The sequence below is a fragment of the Oryzias latipes genome, chromosome 11 (assembly GCF_002234675.1).
Source record: "Oryzias latipes chromosome 11, ASM223467v1".
Taxonomy (NCBI): Eukaryota; Metazoa; Chordata; class Actinopteri; order Beloniformes; family Adrianichthyidae; genus Oryzias; species Oryzias latipes.
In genome coordinates, this window is record NC_019869.2 from 4,726,705 (window position 1) to 4,744,388 (window position 17,684).

A 17,684-nucleotide genomic window follows, 5' to 3' on the forward strand; every position below is an offset into this window, starting at 1 on the left:
ATTTTAAATTTTTTTTGGTACATTATCAAACATAATTACAAGCTTTACACCCAATTTGTACGCGTAAAAAAAGGCGAATGCTGTAGTTACTATGGAGTTGACCGGATGCACAATGATGTGGTCTTCAAAATAAGAGCACAAAGTTGATTTTTCAATTTAAAAAAATTTGAATGTTTTGAGCCCCGTTCTTCGAAAATTCCCTATATGATTTCTTAAATAATTAAAAAAGATTTTTGTATTTTAGGTTAAATTAGCATATTTAAATCAAGGCATGTTTTTTTATTTTGAAAGTACTTACCGGAAAAAAACTTGTGTCGTTTTATTTTGTGTAGCTTTGTTTTTTTCCCGTCCAAATGACAGCTTCTCAATTCAGACTTCTCCTGTTATAGTTACCTGTAAGTCAGTGGGGCCCTCTGTTCTGCACAATGACGGCCGCGGTTGTGTTTTCTGCCGTGACGTTGGTGCTGCTGTCTTGCCCACCAGCAGCCGTGTCTTCCCGCAGGGATGTGGTCGAGCTCGGAGACGCAGACTTCGACTACCTGGCGACCGAGCATGAAACCATGCTTGTGAAATTTTACGCTCCATGGTAATAGAGCCATCTGTATATAATATATATTCTGTTTTATTTTAATTTGCAATAATCTGCTATATGTCTTCATATTTACCCTATAAAAACTATAAATTTCAATTTTTAGGGATGTGTCCTCCATTTTTACTTGAATGACATCTCTTTCTTACTTGTGATATTTTTCTGACTTCTTTAAGGTGTGGTCACTGTAAGAAACTGGCCCCAGAATTTGAAAAAGCAGCAAAAAAACTGAAAGGAATTGTTAAATTAGCAAAGGTAACCATATTGTCCCCTTCCTTAAATTTGTGGTTATTTTCACTTTGAACCTATATGGAAAAATATGCATTTCATCTTTCACCTCTCTGCCAGGTGGACTGCACTGCAAACTCAGAGACGTGTGGTCGTTTTGGAGTCACCGGTTATCCCACCTTAAAGATCTTTAGGTACGGCAAAGACTCTGCCTCATATGATGGACCTCGCACTGCAGGTATAACCCACAAACAAAAAAAAAGAAATAATAATAATATCAAACGAATCATAGAAAGAAATTGAGCTTATCTGTTGGTAGACGGGATCTATGAGGTCATGAGGAGGCAGACGGGTCCAGACTCGGTTCATCTGAAGAGTAAGGAGGATCTCCAGGCCTTCGTCAACAACTACGATGCCAGCATTGTTGGTAAGGCTGTTCCCTTTCATCGTGCCTTAGAATAAAAATGTTTTTACTTGTTTGTATTTCTTCTCAGGTGTTTTTCCCAGCTCTGAAGGCTCACGTCTGCCTGAATTCCTGAAGGCAGCCGGTCTGTTAAGAGATCAGTTCAGGTTTGCTCACATTACTGACCTGCAGGTAGCTGATGACCATAATGTGGACTCAGAGTGAGTAAACACATCAATAACTAAGAATTGGCTAAATGTTTGGTGTTTTGGTGATATTTATCTGTTAATAACTTGGCACTAATAACAAATCAGTTCCCTTAACTGCTGAGTTTATTCCAGTTAGTTTCTTGTTTCTGTCTCATGTTATTCAAATTTTTACACCTTTCCAGGTGTGTGTTACTGTTCAGACCTCCGCGGCTGGCCAGTGCCTTTGAAGATAGCGTCGTTGTCTTCAAAGATTATCTGACCATCAGTTCTTTGAGGCGCTTCCTCAGAGATCACCTGTAAGGCTTTGCCGTTTGGCTGATCGCGCGCTGACGGGCCGTTACCTCACTTCCTGTCTCTCCGTTTGTGTAGCTACGGTCTGTGTCCTCACATGACGTTGGAGAACAGAGATCGTCTGAGGGTGCGTGACCTGCTCACGGCGTACTACGACTTGGATTATCAGCACAATGTGCGAGGCTCCAACTACTGGAGGAATAGGTAACAGTCATGCCTATTATGGGTAAAGATGTTGTCTTTATGCTCCTTTTTTAAATATTAAGGACTTCCTTTACATTTCGTAGACATCACTGCTGCAAATTTACGCCTTAAATAGCTTCACATTTTTGCCCCGTTTGTGGCGAATTTGGTAAAAAGCAACGTTGAAAGTTGTAGCCTTTTAAAGCATTTTTTCCATGTGATTTGTTGCCAGAGTAATGAAAGTTGCATCCAAATATGCTGGGCGGAGCCTGATGTTCTCCGTAGCCAATAAGAAAGACTTCTTGATGGAGCTGGAGGAGGACTATGACCTGGGCACGTCAGATGCCGGCGATATGCCATTTGTCACCATCAGGACCAAGCTGGGTCAGAAATATGTCATGAGGGAGGAGTTCACGTAAGAGAACGGGTCAAAACTTTCACGATTTAGAGCAGTGATCCCCGACCTTATAATATTTTTGTGGCCTGTATGAGGCTGAAGTGGGCGTACAATTTTTTTTTTTTTAGTCTCCAGTTTAGGATCAAGTTTATCTTCATCTTTTGTAAAATATCTGCAGCTGCTTTAAACTTTATTTTTACACCAGATTTCCTTTAGGAACCATTGAAATAGGTTTCCCATAACTGTCAAAGTAGACGCTAAAAAATTAGACTCATCCGACTTTTGAGGTGTTACGGATAAATACAAGTTTGACTAAAAATTATATTTTCTAAAAATGATAATAAACATGAGTCCACCGTTTGAACAACTTTATTAGCAGCATCCTCGTAACATTAGACAGCCATAATAATAATATTATGGTCTGTGGGACCAACCGTCCCAATAAATCCATACTTGGAGTAAAGAATCCTGTTTTCTTTTATTTTGAAGTTGAAGGCCTTTTTCTTCCAAAAATTTTTGTTTTTTGTTAATTTTGTTAGCCTGGGGGTTTTAATTTGGCGGTCGATGCAGCGGCTTTAAGAAAGTAGCTGAGGGAGTTTTGACACCAAGCGAATTGCGTCAAGAATGAGTCGGATGTGGTGGAGAGGATCCAGTGGTTTTCAAAATAAAACTTCCTTCAGAATCAGATTATAAATAAAATAGAAAACGAGAAAGTTCATGTTTTTTTTCCTCTTCAGGGGAAAGGGGACTACAAATTTAGAGTTCCTGCTTCTAAAATCAACAGTATAATCTCATTTATAGAGTTATTTTTGTTTTGTTTTGTTCTGGACGTTTCAAGCGAGTGATTTGAGCGTTGGCTGTTTCAGGAGGGACGGTCAGTCGCTAGAGAGGTTTCTGGAAGATTATTTCGCCGGTCGTCTCAAACAGTACATAAAATCAGAGCCCATACCCGAGAAGAACTCTGCTGCTGTTAAGGTATAGCAAGCTACATTTTTTTAAACACTAGAACAGAAGGTCATCACCGTGTGCCCTCTCTTCTGCAGGTGGTTGTTGCCGAGTCCTTCAATGAAATCGTGAACGATCCAGATAAAGACGTCCTGATTCAGTTTTATTCTCCATCGTGTCCACATTGCAAAAAACTGGAGCCAATCTACAGAGAATTAGCTGAAACGGTATAAAGCATTGCTGTGTTGCTATTAGAAATCGATCAGACTAGTTTTTATTACTTTGCTTTTACTATTATTTTATTTGATCAATTTCAAAACCTTTTCCACTAAAGTAAAGTCTTTTTTGTGAAGTAGGTCTTTGTTTTTACCACAAGAAATGGAGCTTATACATGTACTTCTGTTATTTATTTATTTTTAATAAATTTCTGAATTTATTGGATCAAGTAAGCAAAATTAAAAATATAAGATTTGTTAGAGAATACAGAGAAGATTTTAACCCACCTTGTCTGTATTTCTAGCTGTATTCCGATCCTCACACTGTGATCGCCAAGATGAACGCTGTTGACAACGACATCCCGCTGGGTTATGACGTTCAAGGGTGAGGAAAGCTTTTTCTTATTTACTGCAGTCTTCAAACAACAACATTCACTCCATGTTTGTCGTTTTTTTTTTTTTTTTATTCCTCTCAGGTATCCCACAATCTATTTGGCTCCAGCAGGTAGAAAGGATAATCCTATTCGATACCAGGTAACTCATTTCTTTCCACTTGCAGCTGTCGGTTGATCTTTTTTGTCGTCTGAGAGTCCAGTGTTGTACTTCCAGGGTCCACGAGAGCTCAAGGAATTCCTAAATTTCCTGAAGCGGGAGTCGAGTCACAAACTCATGTCCAGCGGCTCCAGAGATGAACTCTGATTCAACGGCTCGGTAACTGACTTGCAGAAGACGGAGCTTCTTTTTGGGTTTGTACAGGAACCGCTAGAACATCTGGACCCGGACCAGGACTGCAAGAAGACGAACTTCGTTCCATCGGTTTCATTTGCCAACAGCAGTTTTCTTCCAACGATTATCCTACCACCTATTTGTATTCATGTCATCTATGCATTTCAAGTAAACTGTTTTATTTATTTGCATTTTTACAGAGAACACGATCATTTTTTAATTGTTATAACTTAATCTGTGGAATTTAAACTTTGAACATTTTTATTTATTTATAGATTTATTTATTTATTTATTTGAACTTGAGCCGAGGCAAACACTCAAAGTGAAGTTAATTGATATTTATTAAAAACTTAAATGTTCTTGCCCGAATAAAGCTCTTTTGGAAGTATTTGATATTATAACATTATTATTATTATGACATTAAATACATATTATTTTGTATTTTTAAATCACTATGTTAGGCACATTTTTAGTTGTCATGCTTTTGTAATACTGTGATTAAGGAAACTTTTGACACAAAAAGACGAAGGTTTGAATACATGTTTGGGTTAAATAATAAATAAATTGTAAGAAGTGAAACTCTTCTCTGAGGGTGGACATGGTATATTTAGTTTTTTGTTTTATGGAAGTCTTACAAAAGTATTTGCATATTCAATTATTAGATGAAGATTTTTCTAAACTGTGTTTTTTGAGGACCAAAACATGCATTAAGTTCATCAGTCCTTCTGCAAAGGGTTGCTCTGTATGTGATTTATCTCTAAAACTAATTAAAAATGATTTTTTTTAAATGCAGCCACAAGAAGAACTAATGTTTACAATGTTCAGTGTCGCATCAGTCAATGTTTTTGATTCCTTTAAACAGTCCCTAATTATAAGTATTGTAGATTTTTTATGTGCATTAAAATTTTCTAAATTTAATACAATTGATGTAGTTTTTTTTTTTACATGAAATTGTGAAAATTTGAAGCGTCTGATTGGTTTTCTCCATAAAAGGTGAAAGGTTTCATGTCATTCATTTTGTTCGAAGTGAGACATGTCAATCAAGTGGATACTCTTTGTTGATTGGTCGAACTCAAGAGGCACATCTTCCTCTTTTGTTGAGCCCCGCCCTCTCCCCGTGCCACCCAGAACCTTCCAGGCTGCTGAGGTTCGACTCCCGCTGTCAAAATGATGGGCCAGCAGGTTTTAGTGCTCAGTAAGTATCACATTTACGTTTTTTGTGTACCTTAGTCTTTTAAAAAGCACATTCGTTAGTGGTTGCCGCGGGCTGCAGCTCGGTCCGGGTTGTATCAATGAAGTTAGGAGTGGTTGGCTATCAGACAAAGCCGGCAGAAGCTAAACATGTGCTTGCTACGCCGTAAACCGCGAAGGGAGCTACCGCTGTTAGCATCTCCGGCTGTTTTCCTCTTGTCGGTCGGCTAGCAGCTCCACCCGAATACTCCCATCATCTTTAATTCCCTGTTTTGGAAGGCTAGCGCGCATGGAGATGCTAGGCTAGCTTAGCTAAATCAGTCCAGTTACTCAGCATGAATGTGCGGCTAAAAAGGCCAGCTAGCTAACATTTTGCTGCAGCATCCGTTTGAATATAAAGTTAACGCCAGGAAGTAAAAGTGCATTCTTTAAAACACCTTTTCTTCCCTGATGCAATGTATTGTTTAGATTTTGACTTAAGTTTTGGTTTAGTTGATCATTATTTTTGTTTTAGATAATTTTTAAGAGTAGTTTCATAAGGGGAAAAAAGAAAAAGACATAAAGACTTATGATCATCAAATCTATTTGACCTGTAAATTGATTAAATAATAAACTAAACATAAAAGAAATGTATGCTGTCAAATTGACATAACTGCTCCAAATCTAAAGCAGAAACATTTGCACTTATACAGTCCTCAGCAATGACGCATTAAATATAAGAAGAAAATTTATATATATTTACACCTCAATCATCTCGTAAGACACACTACGTTTCTCCATTTTTGGTATTATGAATAGAAAGGAGCAAAACTTTTTTATAAAGCAACACAGACCAGTTCTTATATAATGTATCAGTGAAAGCAGATTTGCTTTTGCGACTACGGTGGCCCTGAAGTTTAAAAGCAGCATTACAGACCTCTGAAGGGATATTCACAATTTATTCTAAAGTAAATCAAAATACTTTGTCATAACATTATTAAGCGTTGCTGTGTACGCTCAACGTTGTCCGTGCCCTCTACAGTTATTTATTGGTTGAATGTCATACATTGATATATATCAAACTGTTGAGTTTTATTTATAAATTCTGTTCAGATCTGAAGCTCATCTGATTTTTTTTTCTTCCTTTTTTTTCATAAAGACCAAAATGTGAAGAGGGAGTCGGGTCGTAAAGTTCAGACCGGGAACATCAGTGCTGCAAAGGTTGGTTCAGTTTGAAACATATTTCAAATGCTCCTAAAATCTGCTGGGTGTTCTGATTGGTTAGTGATACAATAGCTTAGTGAGTGATTGTTTGTTTGAAGTTGTCGGTTTATTTAACAGTTCAGCAAAATTCAAACCTGTCAAAAGGTTTTAATTATTTCTTAGCTTTTGTTTTTGTGTAGGAATGAATTTTTTAAACCTTTTGATTTATCCAAAAAAAACAGAAACGACAAAAAACTAAAGATAAGGAAGAAAAGCTATGTTGTGTCCATATTCTGACAGAAACTAAAACAAGCCTATGAATATATAATGAATCTGGGCTGACTTGTAAGGACAAAAGCAGTGCTGATGTGATTAAAAGCAGGTTTTTTTCCCCATGAAATGCTTCAACTTCAGTTGTTCTGGTAAATGAATTTAACTGTGTAATTGTTGGCTGGTTAGGGTCCCTCACATATTTTTTAACCAGTTTTTTTCTGTCTGTGATCTCTTCTTAGTTTGTTGTGCCTCAGGTGCTAACGTCTCTCTTTATTTCAGATGATTGCAGATGTCATCAGAACCTGCCTCGGACCTCGAGCCATGATGAAGGTCAGTTCAGCTCACCGTCTTCAACGCTTTCACGCACAATAACCCACAAAGAGTGTGTTTGTCTGTAGTCTGAGGCAATAACATGCGGTTTTTGCTGCTTTTCGTAGATGTTACTTGATCCTACAGGAGGAATTGTGATGACCAATGATGGAAACGCCATTCTTAGAGAGGTTAGATGGACAAAAAATGATGTTTTTCTGCTCAAAAATGTAACTTTTTAAAGTAAGTTGTGATGTTTATGTGTCTGACCCTTTTGTTTGTGGAAACAGATTCAGGTTCAGCATCCTGCAGCCAAGACCATGATTGAGATCAGCCGCACTCAGGATGAAGAGGTTGGAGATGGGACCACTTCTGTCATCATTCTGGGTAAGGAGATGTTCTTTTTTTTCTTCATTAATACATCTGACTGTTATCTGACTTGATCATTTGTAACTTTTTGTTTCCGTCTGCAACAGCTGGAGAGATGCTGTCCATAGCCGAGCATTTCCTTGAGCAGCAGATGCATCCAACCGTGATTATTAGTGCCTACAGACAGGCTCTGGAGGACATGCTTGAAGCTTTGAAGGAAGTCAGGTACACTCAGAACTGGACGATTTGTTTTAGCGAATATAGACATTTTTATTTCCCCATCTCTCTGCTCTCTCGCACTTCTGTTGTCTTGAGTAAAGTCGGCCCGCCGGTCTCTCGCACAGTGCAGATGTGAAAACAGCAGCAAGCAAAGAGGAGCTACTTCTTGCTGCTGGAAGTGCCCCCCCCCCTCCTAACTTGTGCTAGTTGCTTCAGTGAATCAGCTGAACATGTGACAATTTTTACCAGGATCCAGAAAGAACAGAACGTTTAATGAAAAGTGTTGATTTGAAGACAGCGGTGTCGTTACACACTGATGCTACGATGCTAAATGCTACGGTGCTATCATGCTATGATGCTGTGCTAAGGAGCTTTTCCGTGTGTCTCCTACATGTGATCACTGACCGGTTTGAAGTCAGACTATATTTTCAAGGAGCAAACTTTAAGACGTGGCGGATAAATCCAACAAAATTAACTTGTGGAACATTTAAAATATATATATTTTATAAATATAATGACAGACTGAAGCCAGTTTTTATGGAACTTTATTATTAGTGTCTTTGTAACGTTACAGAGGCGGAGTTGAGCTGGAAAAAGCCCCGCCTCCCCTCGTGAGAGCGCCGCGTCTTTACTGCCCATGGCAAGAATCCAAAACATGATCATCTTTTCAGTCTGTTTTTTTTATGATTCCATGTCAAAATGAATCAACTGGAGGCAGAATTAGGATTTTTTTTTTTTTTGTCGATCTGCTCCCCTTCAGTAAATCTGTCCTCGTTTTCTCAGCAGGTTTTTTTATTTGACCGTACAGTTGGTTCACCACAGGTGAAGACTGAAGACTGAAAGCCCTCTTCTCAGGGGGGCGATTTTCAGCAGGAAAACAGACACAACTCAACATTTCATAGACGGCGTGAAAACGGCAAAAGCAGAAGCAAAGATTGATTAAAAAAAATCAAAACGGAAGTTCCTCAGGAAAACATTTGTTTTTATCTGATGTTTTAATTATGTTGTCTTTCCATAAAATCATTTTTTAATATAACACCTATAGTTTTTCTTTCTAAAATATGGAATAATTTGGTTGGTAGAACTTTTTTTTTTTTCATTTATCAGCCAACTTGGCTGGTTAGTCAAAACTTAGATTTTGTTCTCTGGGTTTGTGACTTTAAACTTGGTGCATCAAACCAATCATTCATTCATCTTCTAAACCCGTTTTTGCCCCTTTCGGGGTCACGGGGCTGCTGGAGCCTATCCTGGCCACTCGTGGGTGAAGGCAGGGGACGTTATAGACAGGTCACCTGTCTGTCGCGGTGCCACAAATCAAACACCCACACAGACTCACATTCACACCTAGGTACAATTTAAAGTCACCAATTAACCTACGAAGAATGTTTTTGGGAGGAAGCCGGAGAAAACCCCCACATGCACGCACGGGGAGAACATGCGTCAAGCCACTCGCAGCAAAACAGTTTCAAGGCTGCTTCTACCAAATATGCTCTGCCGAGTGCGTTCTAGTATTTCTCTTTAGGAGGTGCTTAAGCTAGCGGTAGCTCCCAAAACATCTGCTGTATTGATTTCACAGTCAATGGAAACGCAGCCAGTGACAAATCTGTTTGATTTATGTAAAACAGAAGGAACATGAGCATTTTTGCTTTAAAAAAAAATTCTTGTATTTCTATGAACATATATAAAACAAATAAAATGAATAAATAAAAAACTAACATTATGATGGTAAATCTAATCAAAATCACCTTTGGTACAAAAACGTTTTACCTACTGCATGTAGGATGAAAACCCACCTTCCATCTCCTCTAGTCATCGTCCTGGTTCAACACAATGGTTTTCACAATACGAATGACTTTATTCACAAGTTCTAACAAAACACCAGTAAACAGCTAAAAACGATCGTTTTTTCTTTTCTTTTCCCATGATTCTCTAAAGTCACTGCCGCAAAACTCAATGCGGCTCATGAAACTACTGTAATATCAGTGCAAAGCTGCTTTTCTCAGAACCTGTTGGAATTGCATTAATTGGTTCAATTAGTTCAGAAAGGGTGTATCATATTCTGTCAATGGCAACAACTCCAGTCTTAAAGGGTTTAGTAATAGCATCCATAGTCTGGAGTGTTTTTGACTTTTTTTTTATTTATTTTTTTTTATAAATTGAATCCCTTATTCACATCAATTTCTTTCAAGACAGAACCATTTTTTTATTTTTGGTTGCAGGTGTAGTGGAGAAATGTATCCCGTTGAAATAATCTTTTTAATGAATATCACGGCTCAGGAGTAAATCTAAAGGCGTGTCTTAAAGAGTTGAACTTTCTGCAGCACTCCTGTGGACACATCAGATCGCTCCATGATGCTGAAGATCGTCAACTCTGCCATCAACACCAAGGCTCTATTCCGCTGGTCCGACCTGGCCTGCACCATCGCCCTGGACGCCGTCCGCACGGTGGAGCTGGAGGAGAATGGGCGCAAAGAAATCGACATCAAGAACTACGCCAAAGTAGAAAAGGTACTACCCTTGAATAACTTCATATCAAACAGGTGCGACTTTAAATGCGGTGAGTTACAAACGGCTTCCTCTGTGATCCTGCAGGTTCCGGGCGGGTTCATCGAGGACTCCTGTGTGCTGAAAGGCGTGATGATCAACAAGGACGTCACTCACCCCAAAATGAGACGGATGATCAAAAACCCCAGGATTGTGCTGCTGGACTGTTCTCTGGAGTACAAGAAAGGAGAGAGTCAGGTACAGTGCACTGGAGCTCGTGTCCTCAACGGCGCCGTGGTGCAGCGTTTGACCCGCCTGTTTGCCTCTAGACCGACATCGAGATCAGCAAGGAGGAGGACTTCTCCAGAATCCTGCAAATGGAAGAAGATTACATCCAGCAGATCTGTGAGGACATCGTCCGCCTCAAGCCAGACCTGATCTTCACTGAGAAGGGGATCTCAGGTTTGTCCACCTCAGAGCGGGAAGACATAGTCCACACAGAGGGATTGACAAATGTTCGAGTCCCACTTCGATTGTCTTTGGATCTGTTTTTAGGGAGTTCCCAGTGGTCTTTTAGTTAAGATTAGACTATTTCTAGCCAAAAAAATAAAAACGAGCACCGTTGGCAAAGAGCAACCCCGCCCACCTCTTCACTCCCAGTTACTGAAAGCTCTCAGCAGGGAGCTTCTACGTCACAAATACGATCTTTTTCAAGTGACCGTTTTATAATCTGCTCTCGATTCACAGCAATTTAAATTAAAAAAATGCTCAGAGATGCATATTTCAGACCAATTTTCTTGTTATATGTCCATCATCATCGGAAAAATGCCACAAGAACATGTTCAAAACACCATCGGAGTGGGATTTAAATACATTTGTTAAAATCGTCCATCCGTCTTGAAAATATTTGAAATAATTGGTTTAATTCTGACTTCTGGTCGTCTCAGATCTGGCCCAGCACTACCTGGTTAAAGCAAATATCACTGCAATTCGCCGCGTGAGGAAGACTGACAACAACCGCATCGCCAGGTACTTCGATTTCCGTCTTCTATCAGCGAACACGTCTGCAACGTGTCTGAACTCACCTGTTTGTTTGTTTTTCAGGGCCTGTGGAGCTCGCATTGTGAGCCGGACGGACGAGCTGCGTGAGGAGGATGTCGGCCTGGGAGCCGGACTGTTTGAGGTGAAGAAGATCGGAGACGAGTATTTCACCTTCATCACTGAGTGCAAAGATCCCAAAGCCTGCACCATCCTGCTGAGAGGAGCCAGCAAGGAGATCCTGGCGGTGAGGACACCACTGGCACGCAAAAGTTCCGATCGACCCGATTCATTCGCTTGGAGTTCACTCGCTCTGCTTCGGTTTACAGGAGGTGGAAAGGAACCTGCAGGACGCCATGCAAGTGTGCCGCAACGTGCTGCTCGACCCATTCCTGCTGCCCGGCGGGGGTGCGGTGGAGATGGCTGTGTCGAAGCGTCTGACGGAACGCTCGCGGGCCCTGACGGGGATTGAACAGTGGCCGTACCGGGCCGTGGCGCAGGCGCTGGAGGTCATCCCTCGGACGCTGATCCAGAACTGCGGAGCCTCCACTATCAGAGTGTTGACATCACTTCGGGTACAGAAAACACAAAATATCAACATCCTGTTGTTCCTTATGGCTTCGGGAGTTATATTTTTTTTATTTAAAAATTTTAAAAAAATTATATTTTTGGTTCAGGCGAAGCACACACAAGAAGGAAATGTGGGCTGGGGCATCAACGGGGAGAGCGGCTGTCTGACCGACATGTCAACTCTGGGAATCTGGGAGCCGCTGGCCGTCAAAGCTCAGACCTACAAGACGGCGGTTGAGGTAAGAGCGATCGGCGTGATGTTCGCCGATCGACAATGATGACCTCCGCCCTCACTGACGGGTCTGGGTTACGTTTTGCAGACCGCCATCTTGCTGCTGCGCATCGACGACATCGTTTCTGGTCACAAGAAGAAGGACAAGGCGGATGGCCAAGGAGCCGAGTAGATCCTCTGACGTCGACATTTCAACAGCCCAGTTGTGTGTGTGTGTGCGCATTTGTATGTGTGTGTGTGGGGACCAGGCGACTCACTTAAACTTAATAAACACAAAGTTAAGAGCTGGTTTCATTTTTGTGGTTGAAGATGTTTTTTTTTACAAGTTTGTGAATAGTTTGATCATACAAAACTTGGCTCATTGGATGATGTTTAATTGAGACACGTACATTAAGAGACAAAATATAAAAAGAATATACAAGAAATATCAGAAAAGCCTTAGAAATTCTCACCTCCTAGACCAAATTTATTACTGTTCCCTCAAATGAGAACACTTTCAGTTTTTATATCCATGCACACATCTAACTTCACAAATAAATGAATATACCCATAATCATTTAAAAACAAACACTCATTTGATTCCATGTAAATCTTAATCCCCAAATTTATAATCATAAATATTTAGATTTATTTTTATTTGTAAATGTTTATTAATATTTCCACATTTGTTCTTAAACTCCTTTATGTTTTTGGACAAGTGTAAGCTGGTTCTGCTCCACAGCCTAGGATTGCATTTTAGATTAATTACAGAATGTTAAAGGCAAACTTGATTTGTCAAATGAAAGAGTGGAATTTAATTATTCACTAATTCGTAAAAAAAAAAAAAAAAAAAAAAGGCCATCAAGGTTCTATATAGCATCATAAATAAGTTTTATGCTATTATTTAATATAGGCTAAGATCAAATACCCCAAGTTAAATAAAAATGTAATAATATAAACAGCTATAGGCTATAATATAATTTAAAAAATCTCTCCAAACACGATTTTGTTAACTCTAAGAAGCCAGTCAGATTTTTAGTTCATTTATTACTGAACTATTCACAAAAAGTTGTGTTCAAAAGAAAACGTATTTACATTTTTTTTATGACAGGGCAACCATTAGAAATATTTAAAAATGCGAAAGATAAAAGTTTTAGTTTTTCCCATCTCATATCAGAACTGCTGATTTGTCTAAATCTGTCACCGGAAATGATAAATTGTATTATTTTCATCTAGGTTTAGAGTATAGTTTTGTTTTTGATTGCCCAATACATGCTAACAATAATATGTAATCCAAATTCCCCGAATATTTTCGGTATGTGGGAAAAAAAAAGTCAAAACTCATTATTTATGACTGTTTCTTTAAGAAGGCTGGAGGGGGCGGGGCTTCTTAACGCTCAGCTGACATGAAGTGGAGGGTCATGTGACTCAACGCAGAACTTTCACAACAGTTATGGCGGCTGCAGGGACAATGATAGGCAACAGAGTTTTTGTTGTTTTGCTTATTTTACGGTTAAGTTTTTGCCCGTGTTTAGTTGGCGGGACAAACGAATATAAAAGACAGGTAAGACAGTAAAGCGTACCCGGAAGTTCTTTAATTTAGACCCTAATGTTCGACAAAAACCACGAAAAATAAACAGGAAGTGAAAGTTTTGATTACATTATCATATATCATGGCAAAAATGCCACTAATTCACGCCTAGAAATCGAAGTTTTCCTTTTGTGATATTCTTAGTTATATCAATTCATTTGTAGTTTTCAGCAATTTCTTCTATTGTTTGTGCTCTTTCATTTTGATTGCAGATTGAATGATTGGTTTTCCGAAAATATAACTTTGATCCTGATGTATTATTTTCATATGGCGATGTCCCTTAAAACTTGTTTTTTTGTACGCTTTAGTAATCAAAATTTTTATTCAAATGTTTTACTACCTTTCTTTCCTTGTTGTTTACTTTAAATGACGCTGATTAAAAAACGTTTTACCGTCTAAATGACCATTTGTAAATTCACCTTATAAGTTAAAAGGCTTTTGTTCTTTGCAAAAAAAGTTGCCATGTTTATTGCATTTTATCAGCTGAGATAATTTGCCTAAATAATTCTGAAATAATATTCAAAATAAGCTTGAATAAATATATTATAATTATCTTCGTTTGTAGTTAAGAAAATCAATAAAGGACTTTTACTTCGAAAATATTTGCTTTTTTTTTAGTTCTTGTATCCTTCAGGCTTTGTGAATATCACAGTCACGTGAAAATGTAAACTACTGTGAGATAAAATCTCTCAATCAGGATGGTTTACTTTGTGTTTATTTTCTGTGTCATAACAAAATTCAAATTACCCGATAAAATTCTATATTGAAGCAGACATGAATCTGCTGCATTTTCATTAATCTGCAGACAATCTTTTTGATTTTTCTCACCTGTGCTTATTCAGTTGACCCTGCAGTTGAACCCAAACTCAACATCAGTGCCACCTGGTGGTGACTTGCTGCATGTGCGAGCTGTGGGAGATAACGACACGCTGCATTTCCTGTGGTGCAGCCAGGGGGCGCCAACGTTGCTGATAGTTCACACCAACACAAGCAACTCTTTAGTTCAGGTTTGACAGTAGTGTATTTTTTTATGAAGTATTTGTAGTATTAATGATTAAATTAATGAACAAAAAATATACTTTCTATTTTTTCTTTCATCAAATCTCTACAAAATAGCAATTTCTTCACATTTTGATGCACAACTAAACAGTAAATTCTGTTTAGCAGCATTTGCATTCACTATAATCTGTAATTATTTAAATATATATATTTTTCTGTTTAATGAGAATTTACTTAAATGTATATTTGGGAGATAAATAATTTTTCTTTCAGTCATTAATGAAGCTATGATTATCCCTTGTGCTATCCTATGGGGTCCAGATGACCCAATTCTTACATTGACGTGTTCTCCCTACCATGACAGAGGTGGATACAGGTGAAGAGGATTTCATGTAATCCATGGACACCAGTGAAGATCACAAATCATTGAAGAAAAAAGGTTTAGCGCACTGTGTAGTGGGTCTAGATGACCCCAGTTCCAATGTCAAGTGCCTATGATTGCACAAGGGTTACAAGTTTTAAGAGGAATTGAACATCATAATAAGGTGTGTTTAATCTGCATTCATTTTTCGGTGCATTAGGTGAACTGGACTCAGTTTTTGAGCCGTAACGTCAGCGGTGGCCTCAGTGTGGAGCCGCAGAGCAGCATCCAGTACAGCATCGCCGTGGTTTTCAGTCGGGTCAGTTGGGAAATTCTGCTAGCTCAGGTCTCCATGGAAACGTTGGGTTTGCTTCATAAATCTGTTGTGTCCCTCAGCTGCTGGAGTATGACGACGCGAATGACACCGCCATGCCAGATTCCGACTTCTTCCCTCCTTACGAGCTCCAGAACCTGAACTGGAACCGCCTGGAACTATTCGACGCCAAAGCTCGGCTGTGCGGAGAAACCCCCGAGTTCGGGAACGGATCCCTCTGCCTGACGGTTTGAGGACACTTTTTAATTTCTATGTTAACAAAACTTAGAGAAGTATTCATTAATGTTTTGATGAATCGTTCCCTGCAGTTGTCTGTCTTTGACTCCGACGGGCGTGCAGAGTCTTGGCCCCGCCTCCTGCACTCAGCTAACTCCTCCCAGCTTGAGGTTTGGCTGCATGGTATCATGCCACGGTCGGCAAACTCTAGGTTCTTGCTGGAGATGCAGGCGGTGGGCGGAGACTTCCCTCTGAGCAGAGTGGATGTCCGCCAGTTCATTGACGACGAGTTCACGCCGTCAATTTTTAAGGTGACGTACCGGAGGAAACGTCAAACGTCAGAGTCGGAACCAAACATGGACAGCCTGTTCCCTTCACCCGTCAGGTGTCTCAGTGGGTGTCTCCTGTGAAGGGCGGCTCAGACGTGTCGGGTTACGTCCAGTGGAAGCCGGTGGCGTACCGCCAGTCCAACCCAGCCCTGGAGGACGCCACGCCATGCCGCTACTCGGACCCCCAGACTCAGGACGGAAACGCCACGGCAGCTTCTTCCGCCCTCATCCAAGCTTTCTTCTCCCAACCCAACATCACGGGGCTGAACGTGAGCTTTGGCCTGGCAGGAGAACCGTTCTACAACAGCACCAGGTTCCTCAGCTGGTGGGTTCCCTTCTGGTCAACCTTTAACCACGGGTCAGGGTCAGACGACAAACGCATCTTCTGTTTCAGGACGATGCTGGTGGGTGTCGGAGCTCCTCCCGTTGACACCTTCTCTCCGATTGTCCTCGCCATCATGGCCGTGGGTCTTGGGACTCCCATGATCCTCTTGCTGGTGGGCGGAGCCTTGGTTTGCCTCCATAAGAGGAGGCACGGCTCCCCGGCAACCTACCAGCCAATCAACTGATGGATGGAAGGACAGAGACTCTTTTAGAAATGGTTTAAAGACATTTTCTTGCGGGATTCATATTCCAGACTTTAGTCTCTAACCTGGAATAAGCAGAAAGCACCAGCAGGATAGTCTGACCTAAAAAGGATTATGGAACTTTAGGATCAAACTCTTAAATTTAAGGCAGTTTTTTGTGTTTGAATCGGAAATATTTGCCATTTAAAAATAATATATATATTTTTTTCTGTAAGATTTACGTTCTTGGTCAGCCGCTTGCTGATATTTTATTTTATTAGGAGGATTTGTTGCATTTTTTATATAATTAGATGCATTTATACAAACGTTCAGGGAGTTTTGATGATTAATTGTGCCAGTGTTTGTTTGCCAAGTGTTCTAGTTTGGCCATTACAAGTTCAAATTATCTTTTTTTTTTTGTTGTTGCCAAGGATCGAGGTTTATCAAAAACCATTTGATGATTTGAAAGCTGCCCAGCAGCTGATTGGCTCATATATTGTCTAAATAAATCGCTGAAAAATCTGTTTTTTTTGTTACTCTCAGACACATTTGTCCTGCTGGTTAGACAATTATTTTTTTGTTAAAGATAGATTTTCTTACACTAACGTTTTTATTTCAGCTGTAGTTTAGGTCATTTATCCTTCAACGAATAAGCAAAAAGAAGAAGCCAAGTCTGATAAACAAATGAAAGAGACATTTTAGGCTAAATTGTGTCCAAACTGGTAAAAGTATTTAGAAGTTAAGCCTCCCTCGTATTAAGTTATCAAGATATTTGTTTTGAGCTGCTGAGAAAAACAGGAAAAACCATTGAAATTAGCAAATACAAAATATTTGTAGAATTTTTGTGCTTAAAATCAGAATAAGTGCTTTTTTGCTACTTTACAAGGCAAAATAAAACCAAAGATTGACTTTCTGCCTTTTCTCAGTTCCCTTTTTTTTCATAAATCAGAATATTTTTCATTCCATTAACACAAAATTACATAAAACATGTATTTTCAGGTAATTGTCATCGAATTTCAGCTAAATAGGATCCATACATTTGAGCAACACAACCTTTTGTTTGTAAAACACCTGCAGAGACGTTTGACCTTCAGCTCTTGTAAGAATAATTTCGACAAAATGTTAATAAAGGCAAAAATACATTTAAAAGAAAACTTTTGGATTTAAAATAAAAGCTTAAATCAGAACAGAAACAAGGTGGTGGTTCTTCATTTCATAGTCACGTCCTGATTAAACTTAACCCGTCAGCCAATAAC

The 17,684-nt window shown here is 39.5% G+C and overlaps 3 protein-coding genes across 3 annotated transcripts; all 3 read left to right on the top strand.

Annotated features, from left to right (window-relative positions):
- The first annotated feature begins 319 nt into the window (after window positions 1–319).
- Window positions 320–4,383, top strand: LOC101165241 (protein disulfide-isomerase A3). The gene is made up of 13 exons (XM_011480709.2): window positions 320–586; window positions 766–844; window positions 938–1,055; window positions 1,137–1,244; window positions 1,312–1,441; window positions 1,612–1,725; window positions 1,799–1,924; window positions 2,136–2,318; window positions 3,167–3,275; window positions 3,344–3,472; window positions 3,766–3,845; window positions 3,937–3,994; window positions 4,070–4,383. Exons 1-13 carry the CDS (start codon window positions 426–428, stop codon window positions 4,157–4,159), a joined length of 1,485 nt encoding a protein of 494 aa, XP_011479011.1. The 5' UTR covers window positions 320–425; the 3' UTR covers window positions 4,160–4,383.
- Window positions 4,384–5,263: 880 nt separating this feature from the next.
- Window positions 5,264–12,347, top strand: cct3 (chaperonin containing TCP1 subunit 3). Its single transcript, XM_011480710.2, has 14 exons — window positions 5,264–5,381; window positions 6,516–6,577; window positions 7,112–7,162; window positions 7,270–7,332; window positions 7,432–7,528; window positions 7,618–7,735; window positions 10,051–10,237; window positions 10,322–10,471; window positions 10,543–10,675; window positions 11,161–11,242; window positions 11,318–11,498; window positions 11,581–11,826; window positions 11,929–12,060; window positions 12,142–12,347. The coding sequence occupies exons 1-14, from the start codon at window positions 5,354–5,356 to the stop codon at window positions 12,223–12,225; spliced, it is 1,614 nt and encodes a 537-aa protein (XP_011479012.1). The 5' UTR covers window positions 5,264–5,353; the 3' UTR covers window positions 12,226–12,347.
- Window positions 12,348–13,307: 960 nt separating this feature from the next.
- On the top strand, window positions 13,308–17,341 carry glmp (glycosylated lysosomal membrane protein). Its single transcript, XM_004073745.4, has 7 exons — window positions 13,308–13,596; window positions 14,466–14,630; window positions 15,204–15,302; window positions 15,380–15,544; window positions 15,626–15,844; window positions 15,919–16,187; window positions 16,257–17,341. The coding sequence occupies exons 1-7, from the start codon at window positions 13,486–13,488 to the stop codon at window positions 16,429–16,431; spliced, it is 1,203 nt and encodes a 400-aa protein (XP_004073793.2). The 5' UTR covers window positions 13,308–13,485; the 3' UTR covers window positions 16,432–17,341.
- Window positions 17,342–17,684: the final 343 nt, after the last annotated feature.

Coding starts and splice junctions, on each gene's coding strand:
- LOC101165241 (XM_011480709.2), top strand. CDS start 426: ATGACGGCCGCGGTTGTGTTTTCTGCCGTGACGTTGGTGCTGCTGTCT. Junction 587..765: donor GTGAAATTTTACGCTCCATG/GTAATAGAGCCA, acceptor GACTTCTTTAAG/GTGTGGTCACTGTAAGAAAC. Junction 1,925..2,135: donor TCCAACTACTGGAGGAATAG/GTAACAGTCATG, acceptor ATTTGTTGCCAG/AGTAATGAAAGTTGCATCCA.
- cct3 (XM_011480710.2), top strand. CDS start 5,354: ATGATGGGCCAGCAGGTTTTAGTGCTCA. Junction 7,163..7,269: donor GACCTCGAGCCATGATGAAG/GTCAGTTCAGCT, acceptor TGCTTTTCGTAG/ATGTTACTTGATCCTACAGG. Junction 7,529..7,617: donor CACTTCTGTCATCATTCTGG/GTAAGGAGATGT, acceptor CGTCTGCAACAG/CTGGAGAGATGCTGTCCATA.
- glmp (XM_004073745.4), top strand. CDS start 13,486: ATGGCGGCTGCAGGGACAATGATAGGCAACAGAGTTTTTGTTGTTTTG. Junction 13,597..14,465: donor CAAACGAATATAAAAGACAG/GTAAGACAGTAA, acceptor GTGCTTATTCAG/TTGACCCTGCAGTTGAACCC. Junction 15,303..15,379: donor TCGCCGTGGTTTTCAGTCGG/GTCAGTTGGGAA, acceptor TGTGTCCCTCAG/CTGCTGGAGTATGACGACGC.